The sequence below is a fragment of the Ambystoma mexicanum genome, chromosome 3p (genome assembly GCF_040938575.1).
Source record: "Ambystoma mexicanum isolate Mex_15411 chromosome 3p, UKY_AmexF1_1, whole genome shotgun sequence".
Taxonomy (NCBI): domain Eukaryota; kingdom Metazoa; phylum Chordata; class Amphibia; order Caudata; family Ambystomatidae; genus Ambystoma; species Ambystoma mexicanum.
In genome coordinates, this window is record NC_090925.1 from 540,162,257 (window position 1) to 540,176,001 (window position 13,745).

Below are 13,745 nucleotides of genomic sequence, written 5' to 3' on the forward strand. Positions count from 1 at the left end.
AAAAACGTATTGAAAATGTATCTTTTTTGCACTATGGCAATTTTTGGTCTGGTGCGTATACCATACCAAACTGCACCTGTCATGGTGCAATAGTGTTCTAATATGTCCCAGTGTTTTTAAAAATAGGGCAAGCTTTCCCCTTGTACTAATACCGTGCAACTTCGCACTTGCACCAGTGCAATGTTTCTATAATCTGGCCCTTAGTGACCAATTTATGCTGTTGTCCTGGAAGAGCCCTGTCTTGTAGGTGATGTTCAGAAGTCCTGTGAAGGAGCTTCGATACTTGGAATGGAGGGTACATCTGTTCTTGATGTCAGCTGGGAGTCCTGTGAAGAAGAGCTCTCAGAAGTGCCCCTGGATCTCACAGTGACTGCCCAGCTCAGAGTTTGGTCTACACCACCATTCCGCATTGAGGCCTGGAACTTCGGGGATTGACAGTATGTGTTACAGGACTCCTCTCTGCCACATTTCTTGGTTCCAGCTTCGAGGGGACCAGAGATACGTGGCTAAGTCCGACTGTGAGAAGTGTGTCCCTGTGCATCGGTAGCCATTGTCCAAAACAGATTTCCTGCATCCAGTCCTGTGCTGAGAGGGGACTTTCTGTCAAGTTCTTCTGCATTCTCCATCCTAAAGACCTTGGACCAGCATTTGCCGCTGATCAGAGAAGTGTTCGAACCTGCAACACCTGGACATCAAGGACCAGAGCTGAAGGTGGGAAAAGAGAACTTGGACCCTCTTCTGAAGACCTCCCTAGTCCTAAGAAGCATCAGAGAATGGGGGGTGAGATTTAACAGTACTTACCTGAACCCCATATCTCCTTTTTAAAAGTTTGGTAACTTTTGAAAAGTGTTTTAACAATTTGGCTTTCCATTGCTTGCTCGTGCATGCATTCCGAAAGTGGGGGACACTTTTATGCACTAGAACAACTTCTCTACCCCTTCGTTGGGCCCCAGAACCCCTCCACTGTCTTCGGCTGGGGCCTCCCTCTGGAACAGCCTCCCTGCCACCCTAAAACTTGAGAACCATCTCCGGTTCCGGAAGCACCTCAAGAACTTCCTCTTTCCTTCTGCCTTCGCTCCCCCTCTTCCCTGCTGATCTGTTCTCTCTTGGCACTGTGCACCTGGCCACCCTCTGTGCTTCGGGCCCAGGTACCTGCTCAACCTGCCACCCTCCCGCACTGCCTCCGGGCCACCCCTTGCACTGGGGTCTGTAGCTGTACCCATACAGCCCCCCCCTTTTCTTCATGCACTTATCAGACCTACCCTGTCTGCTGCCTTAAACCTAGCACTTGCAAATTGCCTGCTGCATTACCACTGTTTGTTGCCTTTATTATTTATTTATTGTTATTTATCTGTTTCTCCTCTGCTTCGCACTTTCCACTTCTCCCTCCTTCCATGCACTTTTCCCCTCCCCCTCTCCCATGCACTTGCGTATTCTCAATGTCACTGGGCCTAGTAAGATCGCTGTTTTGTTCTCCCCTGTTCCCCTCCCCTCCCTTGCCTTGTCGCGTTCTGAACCACTTGTGTCCGAGCGCGAAAGAAATAAAATATCAATCAATCAATCAATCAATCCACTAACTATTTCCTGTCTCACAAAACTGCATGGAACGTTGGTAAACCTTTGGGTACAAAGACCCATATATCTTAGGAATGGACTTTTAAAGTGAGTGTTGTATCTCTGTGGACCTGTAGTGCTGCATATTAATAGTTGCATTCCCTTTCAGGTGTTTGTCATGTATTTTGCCCTACGCCAGTGATTGTATACATGTGTCATATGGCAAAAATAAATAAGAATGTTTATAACTGTTTGTCTAACTATGTTCCTTGACTCTTTACTGTGTGTACTCAATGAGGGCCACTTACCAGGCTCACCTTTCCCGAGACTTAGCCTGAACCACTCGCCTAGCTACCTTGAACTGGTTTGTCTACAGCTCCCAGAGTTGTTCCTGTCACTAAACTAGCTTGACCTCCACCAGGCCAAAGTATAGAAATCGAGTCCTAACAAGCACCAAGTTTCATCTGCATCTCATCCCTTCAGTTAGGTGGGATGGGGGTACGGTCAACAATGGGGCACCTTCCTGGGGAATACTGTTAGTGCTACACCACAGCCTGCTCCTCTGACATAACGTTTCAAGTCTCACATAGGAGCAATAAAAAGGCTTTAGAGTAAACCATTACCTTTCATTTCACAATGCCACACTTATGCACATGCGTTCCAGACATATCACTGCATCATGCATAGAGAGGGATCACGATACGCTCAGGAGGAACATGTGGTCCAGTCAGGAAGGCGGCAGAAGAACTATTATCTTCTGGCCCCACAACCAACCTTTGGACTGCTAGATTACTCCCATGACCATGGCACACGTTAATCCTGTGACAATCTCGACTAGAAATTTTGGCAGAGAAACTAGTAGATACAGTACAAATGTCTGCCAGTTTCGGTAGTGGTTAAGAGTGACAGTTTTGTAGCATGACCTGAGGCATTTGGCGATTTACAAACGCAAAAGTATAGCACGCTGGAAAATAATGCTTACACACTCCTTTCGATAGTACTTTTGTGACATGATTGTTTTTGTGTGCGCAAACAATCATATTTAAGGGGTCCATTTCAGTATAATTTCAGATGGTAAACCTCCTCACCGTGATTCATCTGCTCTGAGTTGGATTGACGGTATTACCCAAATTGACCTTTTACAATTGACCTTTTGTCCTAAATAACCTAATTATAGTGGTCCTAATTGACCTTCTGCACAACTTACCTTTATATTATTTTAGTAATTTAATGTATGTATTGGGTTGGTTTTGGATTATAAATAATATAAGGGGATTGGGCGCAGAGTTGCAGGGGAGTTTGGGTTGGGTGGGGGGTTTCCCCCTGCATGTATGTCCTAATTGACCTTTTAAATTAGGTCAATTCTCCTGAGGTCAATTCTCCCGAGGTCAATTGTGAAAAGGTCAATTAGTATACATCCGGATTGGCAGTTATTAATGAAGTAGTACACCACGCACAGGCTTTTTGCTTTGTGGTGGCTTCCAGGCAGGACACTAGGTATGAGCCTATTGGTTGTGGGGTCGGGGAGGCAGAACATTCCGTAGATGTTATTTTACTAGGCGTGGGGCAGGGAGGAAGACACCAAGCATGCACTGTTTGTTGTGGAGTCATGCTTAAGCAGGACAATATCTAGTGATGTAAGATGGCAGCTATAGGCTCATATGTGGCTGGGAAGGGGTATTGGGGAAGCAGGTAGAAAGCTGGGGGTCTAGTGGAGTGTGTGTGCTGAACTTGAATTGCCCACACTTTTATCCATCACATTATGTACCTACACATTCTTTTTTTGACTTTGCTCAAAATGAGGTTGCATATTCAATGACATTGGGCCTCATTACGACCCAGGCGGTAAGGGGTTAACGGTGCCGTAAAAGGTGGCGGTGCCATTAACCCCTTACCGCCTAATTACGAGGTCCATTTGCGGGTCCCTACCTTAACGGCTGGTTTTACCAGCCATTAAGGATTGGACCCGCAAAGGGACCTTGGAAGTAAGTACGGTACCGCAATTTGCGGTGCCGTAACTACCGCCTTCCCCATTTCCATTGAGCCCTATGGGGGCAAATATGGGAATGGGGAAGGGCCAATGGTGAATCGGGAATTACCGCACTGCCAACCTTGGAATGGGGCGGTAATTCCGCCATTCACCATGGCGGAATCGGTAAAATACCGGCAGCAACCATGACGCTACTAGTGCCATGGTTACCGCACGGGTCGTAATGAGGCCCATAGCCACTGATTCATGGAATTATCTTGGCGTAAAACGCAGATTTGCGCTCCATTCTGCCCGAAAAACCCCATACCTCAAATAGGGATTTTCGGGCAGAATGGCGCGCAAATCTGGGTTTTACGCGCAGATAATTCCATGAATCAGGATGATAATCTTTAATTGAGATTAAGTCAGCCGAGTATATCTATGATAATGAGCCTAACAACATTATTTTACATCTTTTATTTCAATTTATTTCAATTTATTGTGCGTACTTTTAATTTGTCTCTGTACTCATCTAAAAATATACGTAACCTTATCTTGTTGGATCATGGTGACCAGCTAGTGCATACATAACATTATATGACCTAGCATTCAATGTTTGGCAGTTTTCTCTCCCTAAAGCATCATTAACTGCTTCTGTCTAGAAAGTATAGTATTTGGTTATGTGTTTATATTTCTGAAGAATATAACAGATGGTACAAGTTTTACCTGAATTTACCTACACAATTTGTTTAGTATTTTAGGGTAAACAAATACTCTGTATTCGGAAGTATGAATGCGAAAATGATGCTCAAGTAACAAGGGTTGTATGTTTCCTTTTTTTGTTTGTTCAGGCTGCCATATGCTGAATTCTTTGGCGGAGTGAGTGGTTTAACCGTGGAACAGTATCGAACAATTAATGGCTTTCCAAATGCCTTCTGGGGCTGGGGCGGGGAAGATGATGATCTTTGGAAAAGGTAATGTTTGATAATGTTGCGTTGTATTATGTCAGTTATGAGAGAACACATTTCACCCAAGCGCACAGTTGGAAAGTAAAAGCTTGTGGCAACGTTGGGCATTCAACTCAGCTGGAGATGTACCAAACCAGTTGTAGAAGTGTTCGTCGGGCAGGCGAAACAGTGTTTCGCATACTAGTAGGAAATTCAACTTGTGGCACTAAGAAATAATTAAAGAATTCTGTTTTCTTTCTGAAGAATGTATTTAAAAAAGAATAAATGAATTGCTCGAAGAATGGTCCTATGCCTCTTCTATGGACTTGCTGAGAGATATGCACCCGTCCAGTTGTCCTGGAGACCTTCTTCCCTCAAGATTTAATCTGAGGGTAGGAAAATGTTTGCACCCTTTTTTAGAAGATTAATAAATGCCTCCTTTGCGCAAGGTACTTTCCCTGTGGCCATCAAGGAGGTAGTAATGACCCGATATAAAAAAAGAAAAAACAAGCCTGGATCCCAAAGAATATTGTAACCTTAGGCCAATGACAAGTACCCCATTTCTTCTAAAAATAAATGATAAAATGGCTACAAACCAGATGCAACAACACGGAACCGAGAGCATCCTTCTGGACCTCCAAACTCATATGCTAACTGCCCTTGAAAGGAATGGTTCGGGCTGCTGATCCTTTTGGATTTATCAGCAGCCTTTGATCTGCTCGATCATAACGGCTGTTGAATACACCAGCGTTCACAGGACATTTCTCAGAGAAAGCCATAAAGTGGATTGATTCATTCCTTTGTGGCCGTAACTCTAGAGTTTGCTGGTGAGATGCCTCATCTGGCCTTCCTCCGATTTCCTGTGGGGCTCCAAAGGGTGCTTGCTTGTCCCCTTCCTTGTATAAACATTTATATTAAGCTGTTATGTGTGGAAAATAGAGAAACTGGGGTTTTTCTTTGCCAGTGACTTCCAGGTATCTATGGAACTCAGCGGGAACTATGAAATTGATCAAGAAAACCTGAATAAAATCTACAAGCTTATTAAAGATTGACTCCACGTTCAATACTGTTGACGAGGCTAGAAGTGCGCTGGACCTTCCTTTCTCTGCTGATGACATTGCTCTCCGGCAGGGCTCCAAACCCTGATGGTCTTACTGTCGAATTTCATACACTTTTAAAATTATATCTGGCTCCTCACCTTTTTAAAATGTGGACTGAGGCGCAGGTGCTCCCTTCTACCATGAGAGAGGCCTTTCTGATGGTCCTGCTAATACCAACAAACCGGGACGAGCACTGTGGCTCTTTGCCCCTGTCATTGATTAACTCTGATGCCAAGATCTTTGCCATGGTTTTTACCACTCGAGTGGTGCCATACGTGCCCCATATAGTTCATCCAGACCAGTCAGGCTTTATTCTCGGGGTCTCTACAGTGCTCAATCTGTGCTGTCTTTTTAACATTCTGGGCCAGATGCGATTGAGTGGCTCAGGTTGTGGCAGCTGCACTTGATATACAAAAAAACATTGGGCCTCATTACAACCCAGGCGGTAAGTTCCCTACTTTACCACCATGGTGTAAACTCTGTTTACACCATGGTGGATGGCGGATTTACCGCCCCATTCCAAGGTGAGTGGGGCGGTAAATCCCCATTCCCCATTTACTCTTCCCCATTCCCATTTTTGCCCCATTGGGCATAATGGGAGTGGGGAAGGCGCTAATTACGGCACCGTAAATTACGGTGCCGTTATTAACACCAAGGCGGGTTAGCGCCTTGCATTTTAACGCCTGCTAAAAGCAGGCGTTAAAATGGTGATCAGGCGTTAAGGGTTAACAGCGCCGACGGCGCCGTTAAACCCTTAACGCCTGAGTGGTAATGAGGCCCATTGACTTGGTCTAGTGGTAATTCATGTATGCTGTCCTGATCAAATGTAATCTTGTCCCCAATTTCGTATCTTGGGTACAGCTTCTATATGTGTCACCGTCTGCTAGAGTGCTTTCAACTGGAATCTTTTTGCCCCCATTTCCAATAACTAGAGGCACTAGGCAGGACTTTTCGCTATAATAATTGAGCCTCTTGTGGATTTAATCAGGCACAAACATAGACATAGGGTGATTAGAATTACAGGTGAACCTGAAATTATATCCCTTTACGCAGATACTTTGTGAGGGAGCACCAGCTATACCTGGTTCAGATTATGGGGGATATCATCGTCTTTAGGGGAGTGTCTGGACTCTATATAAATTGCTCCAAGTCCGACCTCTTCCCGCTGACTGATGCGACAACGGAACCACATGACTTACTACTATTCTCCTGGTCACCTCGGAAGGTCAGATACTTAGGGATCACTGTCACCAGATAACACTCTTTGTTGGACCGCAGCTATAATGCGTACATACACCACCTGGCAGCTAAACTCCAGACTTAGGCGCGTTTACCATTGATCATGGCGGGTAGAATACCCTTGCTTAAGATGGTGGTTCTCCCAAAGCTCCTTAATCTTTTTTAAAACAACCCACTATGGCCCTAGTGAAGTTATTTAAGGAGCTCGGCGTCATCATCAATGCTTTTATGTGGCATGCTGGTTCGGTACACCTCAAATGGGATTCGCTGTCTAGTCCTTATGCTCATGCTCCCTGATTCCCATGGGCTTTTGGCGCTCAATAAATAGATAAAACAACATAACATGGCGGGGGGTGTTTGCTGCCCCTGACTTCAGGGTATACTGGATAGTGGCACATGCACAGTATGCGACAAACTGGTTTGCAGGGAATGGATCTCATCAGCATATTAAGATTAAGAGGTACTCTGCCGGCGAACGAGAAATTTGGTCACTGGTATTACCACCATTGTTTGCAAATCCTTGTCCATTCGATCCTGCCAGTGTGACTGCGTTTGCCTGGTGTAAAATGTGGAAATTTCCGAATGTGCTTCAATCCTTTCACAGTGACTTCCCCTTATGGAATTGCATCCCCTCCCTCCCTAGGGCAGACGCTAATAGCGTGCAACAGTGGGCCTGGGATGGATTTTGGTCTCTGGGACACTTGCATGTATCTGGGAACTTAATTAATGCTCAAGAGATACCAGGGTTTACACAGCGTCAATCTATACAATGGCTCCAAAACATGGGGTTGCGCAGGGCATGTAAAAGGTTATGGGCAGAGTTCCCGGTCATGCCACCTAATGACTCTATGCTTGAATTCATTATGACCGCGCATAGGACCTGGTGAATGGTCTCGGATTTGTATGGGTTGATCCAGGAAAGTACTCTGGGTGTTCCCCTTACGGTTCGATCCAAATGGGTATGGAACTGGAATATGGATATAACAGACAAGGTCTGGAGGGATATGTGTATGCACCCCGTTGGGTCTCTTTTAGTTCCAGGTTTCCCCTGATACAACTTAAAGTGCTCCATAGATACCAATATACCCCTGCCAGATTGAAGCTATTCTTTCGGGTGGAGCTGTGATTCTGTCCGAGGTGTGGTCTGCATGAAGCTGGATATTTTCACATTTTATGGGGATGTCCAAAACTGGATAGGTACTGAAGAGATGTCTGTGCTGCCCTTACAGATATGCTTGATTGAAACATTGAGGTCACCACTCTGCAGTGCCTCTTTCACAGGTTGAAGGTTTAGAGAAGCGTATGAGTAAACTTGATGGGCTACGCATGCTGTTGGCGGTGTGCTGTATGTTATTGTGGCTCAAACCCATGAACCGACGGCTAAGCAGTGGCTGTGTGCAGTTACTTGGGCCAGTGACACGGAGGACCAATGGGACACTATGCAGCCGGTGGGTTACCGCCCAGTATACATTTGGCAGCCCTTGCAAGTTCTATTTGCTGATTTTCCAGGTCGATGTCTTCCTCATGTAATATGTATTTGTCACCTGCTGACCCATTACTTATATCTTTTTCTGAATTAAGCTGTAACTGATTATTCCAATGCTCATTTGTATATATATACACCTTCTGTAGTTCAGATCTGTTGTCAACTGCTCGTTGGATCGGAGTGAATACTGTTGTTATTTGTACTGTGTTCTATAAAATGAAAGGGAAAAGACCATATGCAACTCAGGCTTGGTTGCACCCCAAAAGGGGCCATTCAGCCTGAACTCCCTGATCACATCCCTTCTGTGCGAGACCACAAGCATCCCCAGTCATTTCTCGGCATTGTTGGGGAAGGAGGGGAGCTTGGGTCTCCAGGATTCTATTTTAAAAAATGGACCTTGGTGATGAGGTTGGACAGACAAAATTCACAGTTATATTCAGAACAAAAACATCAATTTATTTCACAAAGTACCACAATATTAAAAAGCCACACAGATTTTTCAAAAACGAATCATACTTTTGATATTCTTGCCACCTTTCCTACCCATTCATTCTCTCACAAAACCAATGCCAAAATTCACAACAAAACACAAAATGTCCACCTATCACTGGATCCCTTCTTGTATTTGTACGGACAGTTTGTTATTCACATTACACCCATATCTCCTATTGGTCTGTATATATGAACAATAGCATAGCTTATTGACAGCGTCTACATATGTTTCGGTCGGCTAAACAGGGGCTTGAAATTGCAGCCAGGCGTGGTTCCGACCTTTTTCAGGACAAACAATGAGGTGTAAGTCTTCCCTCACAATAACAACATACTCTGGTGGAAGATGTCTTCCAATATTTTCTCTCCAATACTTGTTAGAGGGGGTGGCGCAAACTCAGGGATGAATCCACAGTGCTCGAGAAGGAAACTACTGCAAAGCTTCTAGTGTTGTATCTGCAAATCAATGCAAATGCCAGAGACCACCTTCCCATTGAACACTTGGTCCAGTGACCGTCTCCGGGGTTTGAGTTAACAACCAAATAATGACATCACCACACTTGTTGGTGAAGTTATTTGGCACACACAGCTACCTCCAACGAAGGATGCGTGTTTAGACAGGTCTAGTTAATGCTCCCAGTCTTCTCGAACTGGCCAAATTAATTGTCCCTTCCAGTTTGAGATGGACAACAGTGCGTTCTTGTCTCGTATTGTGTAGTAGAGCTTACAGTGATAGGTGGACCTTTGGTGTTTTGTTGTGAATTTTGGCATTGGTTGTGTGAGAGAATGTGTAGGTATGAAAGGTGGTAAGAATAAGATGACAAAAGTACGATTCGTTTTCGAAAATCTGTGGGGCTTTTTAATATTGTGTTTTTTGTGCTGAATATAATTGTGAATTTTGTCTGTCCAACCTCATCACCAAGGTCCATCTTTAAAAATAGAATCCTATTATTTACCAGAAGGACCATTTGGTTTACAGGTACCCTTATAACCTACATGCTTTGGTCTCTAGGCCAATGAGGCCGAAACATGTCTGGGGATGCTTGTGGTCTTATGCAGAAGGGATGCGACCTAGCATTTTGAGCTAGACTGCCCTTTTAGAGATGGGACCAAGCCTGATTTACATGTGGTCTTTCCCCTTTCATTAATGGATTGGCAGGTGAAGAAAGATGGTCTGGAGGGTTGCCCAGAGCAATTGCCAGAGGTTTAGGATTCATTCTAAACCTTCCAGCCATCATCACCTCTTTGTTTTTGCTATGCATTATTTACTGGCACACCTACTAGTTCTTTGAAGACACAACTCTCAACCTCTCTGTTCCGGTCTGTTTATGCTTCTTATTTCAAATTGACATGTAATTAAACATACCTTTCCATTTTAGGGTAAACTTTGCAGGTTACTCTGTGTCTCGGCCAAAAGGCAACATTGGAAAGTACACATCGATCCCCCACCACCACCGAGGAGAAGTTCAGTTTTTGGGAAGGTTCGTCTTCAGTTGTTTTGATTTTTCCTTGAAACAGTGATTGTTATTTTGCTGGTTTTTATTTTGGCTTGGCGGGGATTAAAAAGATTCCTCTTTAATTGATTTTAACATTACCCTCCATACTAAGGTCTTTCACGTTTTCAAGGGGAGTTGGGAAACATATCTTGCCAAAATGTGCTGAGACTTTTTCTTGTATTGCACCATCAGAGGGATAGAGGTGTGGTGCCTTTGCAAGTTAAATGTTAATATACTAGTCAGAGCACATTAAAGCCTCTTTGCCTTGAGTGTGGCTAGCATGCAGTATATGCGTTACATGTAATCCTGTCTCCACTATGAGTCTCCAGCAACACGAGGCCGATTTACAAAGAAGTGACTATGAAGTACCTTGACTAAACCTTTGATTTAAACGTCAAGATGGCCATTTGATACTCCCACAAAGACGTTGATATGATTACTAGGAATAAGCCTGAGTTACTCATAGTAACCTGTTTGGGAATCGTGTAGGAGGTTTGCATCAAGGATAAGTGGTATCCAGTTAAAATTTCGAATGCACAATTTCGAATGCATTAATGTCGAAAAAAATGTAAAAATTATTTTTTCAAATATAGCTTTTTTTATTTTATAGGTTTTTTTGGGTTTAGTTAGTAAAAAAGGGTCAATAAAAAAACGAGGAGTTTGGGGGGAACCCTCCCATTAAAAAAAAAAATTACAAAAAATTCAACTTTTTTTGTTCACATTTTTCATTCGACATTAAGGCATTCGAAATTATTACATTCGAAGATGTCACTATAAACCAGGATAAGTCACCGTTTACTGCTTTTAGCTATGAACCAGCCCGAATGACATGAAGTTCAAAGAGTAGCACATGTAGAAGGGCTATTGAAGTTGTAAAGACGTAATTGGCATAGTTGACCTAATGCCAACTTGACCTACTCTGATTTGAGCGCATCCTTTTGGTCGAATTCGGTAGGTCAAATGGTATCTTTTGATTAAAAAATAACTGTGGAATGGGGTAAGAAAATAGGTTGAGTTGGGGAAAGCTGGGGCGGCGGGTGCGGGATGGGGGATCCCCCCTACGAGGTGAAAAATAATGAGACCAAAAAAAATTATGACAAATCGGCAGTAGGTCAAGTTTAGTAGGTCAAACAACTTATATCCATAAAGATGAATGAAATTGGACATAACCTTCCATCTACAAAGCTCATATTTTCCAAACACGTGAGTATTTCATAGAGAATGAATGAGCATTAAGTTCTCTTGTTTGCACTTGATGCTCTCTGGTTGAAAACACCTCATCATGGTTGTTCTATTTTCCTGAACACACATCACCTCCTCTTCATGACCATTCCTTACATGCTAACGGTGCAGAAGATGGAGGTGTATTGAGGAAGCTATGTGTAACGTAACATGAAACTGGTGTTTCCCGGTACCTTCCTAAGCTTCTAAATGATAGCTGATATCCGGCCATGTTACCGTTAGGAGCCAATATTAAATTATATAAGAATCTATTATCTTTGCACGACATCCCACTTCTGTCAGACCTCTTTCCTTCCCTCTTGAAATGTAAAAACAAATGACTTTCTCATCTTTCTAAAGACACTCCATCCCATCTTATCTCCTGCTATCCTTCCTTGCTACGCTCATGCACCCGTCTACTTGGCTGAAGTTCTGAGAGCCTGACGGAAGTTGCTGCAGTACATAGCTGGCTGTTGCCTCGGGCCTTACAGTCCTGTGAAAGGAAGAGGTGAGCGAAGAAGGTGGGCTGTGTGGTACCACAGTACCCACCACTCCTACAGCTGATTGGGCAAGTAGAAACCTTTTCTCATAGATGGGAAGTTAGCAACAACTGCCTTTTGCATTCCAATCAAAGGAAGACGTGCACGTGTTTTAGACCACTTGGACATCCCAGCAGTGTACAGTGATTGTGGAGCTGCTCTCTCTTTTAACTGCCTTGAATATACAGAGCCCTTTTTCAGAAGATAGTTGCATAGACAATGAGGTCAGCCACACCATATATTTGACCTTCATCTTGCTTACGCTAGAACTTCAACTCACTTGATCTTCACACAGCTGTTTTTAACACAAATCACATCTTGATTCAGTTCAGTTGTGTTTCTGTCACCCCTCTAAGTGGAATGCCTCAACAAAGGACTACAGGCCTTCAGGACGACACAGTGGTATAACTACGATGACGCTGAACTCTATGGCCCGCCTCTCCTCTTTGTTAGTGTGCAGTTTCTTGATTATATCTTTCATTATTTTAGGACCACATCATTACCAATGATTTCCTCCTTGAACTTTAACACTTGCATTTCTGTGGCAAATCTGTACTCTTTGTGGCAAAAGTTTGCAACCGTTACACCCGTTGCTTATAGACCTCTCTGAAAGCCTAAGTGAGCCATGAAGTCCCCAAAATTTGACATATTTGGGATCTCCCTTCTGTTCAGCAATAAACACCACACGAGCTAGTGTTTGTCCCACTACCCGATGTAGTGTGCAATCTGCCAATCCACCAATAACAAATAATGTCATGCCTATCTCATTATCCTTTGAGTGGTTCAGCCTTACTCCTGAATGAAGCTACAAGGCTTGCAAAATCTACTGGCCCATTTGCATTGGAGAAGAGATTTTACTCGACCTTGCTGGTGTGAATGGGAATGTTTGAAACGTTTGACATTTACTACAAGAAAACTTTGTTTGCAGTAAATAGCAAATGCAAGTTTCACTGCACGAAGTGTGCTTGTGATTACATGTACCATTTTGCAGAAAGCACTCGTAAATATTCTGTCACCCGTCACCATAGCTCAAGTGCATTTATCTTAGGTTGAATACGTACCCTAAGGAACTTGCCATGTAGGTGTAATGTATTCTTAAGAATGTGAAGGGCCTGAGCTAGATGTTCTACCATAATCCTGCATTTAAGGATCCTCCCCACCAACAAAATAAGTGGACTAGGGAAGATGGGCAGGTCTAGAGGATTTGTAAATGTTTTGGAGCATAAGGTACATATTAATATCAGTTTGTGTGGCCTTTTTTGGAAAAGGAAGCAATGATAGCCAAGTCAGAACATTGCAGGGAAAGCGTCGTCGTGACTTCAGAACGTGTCACCTTGGAACGCACAATGAACTTTGAGTTTTCTAACTAATGGTTGCAGTGTAACTGGAATTGTCATCTGTTTGTTCTCAGCTGAGTTGGTGATTTGGGATTTTCTTTTAAGTGCTCATACATTCCACTGATATCTGAAGGATTTGCACCACTTTTTGTTGAATGGCACCTCCCTAATACCTAGGTCCACCTACCCTCCACTGCACACCGAGACTAGCTGAACTGCACCTTCCTGTTTCATCCCCTGTTTGTTTGTAGATCCCTTAGTGCCAAATTGCATGCGCTCTCCCCATTGTTGGCTCCCCGCTACCCTTTATCTATGCTTTTCTCACGGTGTTCCTCCCTTATGACTTGTAAAGAGCTTTGTTGCTTCCT

General features: G+C 43.7%; 1 protein-coding gene across 2 annotated transcripts in view; it reads left to right on the forward strand.

Moving 5' to 3' along the window:
• The window catches only part of B4GALT5 (beta-1,4-galactosyltransferase 5), a 239,746-nt gene that overhangs the window by 218,514 nt on the left and 7,487 nt on the right, over window positions 1-13,745 (forward strand). For both annotated transcript variants that reach the window (XM_069651263.1, XM_069651265.1), the window contains exons 7-8: window positions 4,375-4,497; window positions 10,164-10,265. In XM_069651263.1, the coding sequence (XP_069507364.1) occupies window positions 4,375-4,497; window positions 10,164-10,265 (225 nt within the window). The remainder of the gene's footprint in view (window positions 1-4,374; window positions 4,498-10,163; window positions 10,266-13,745) is intronic.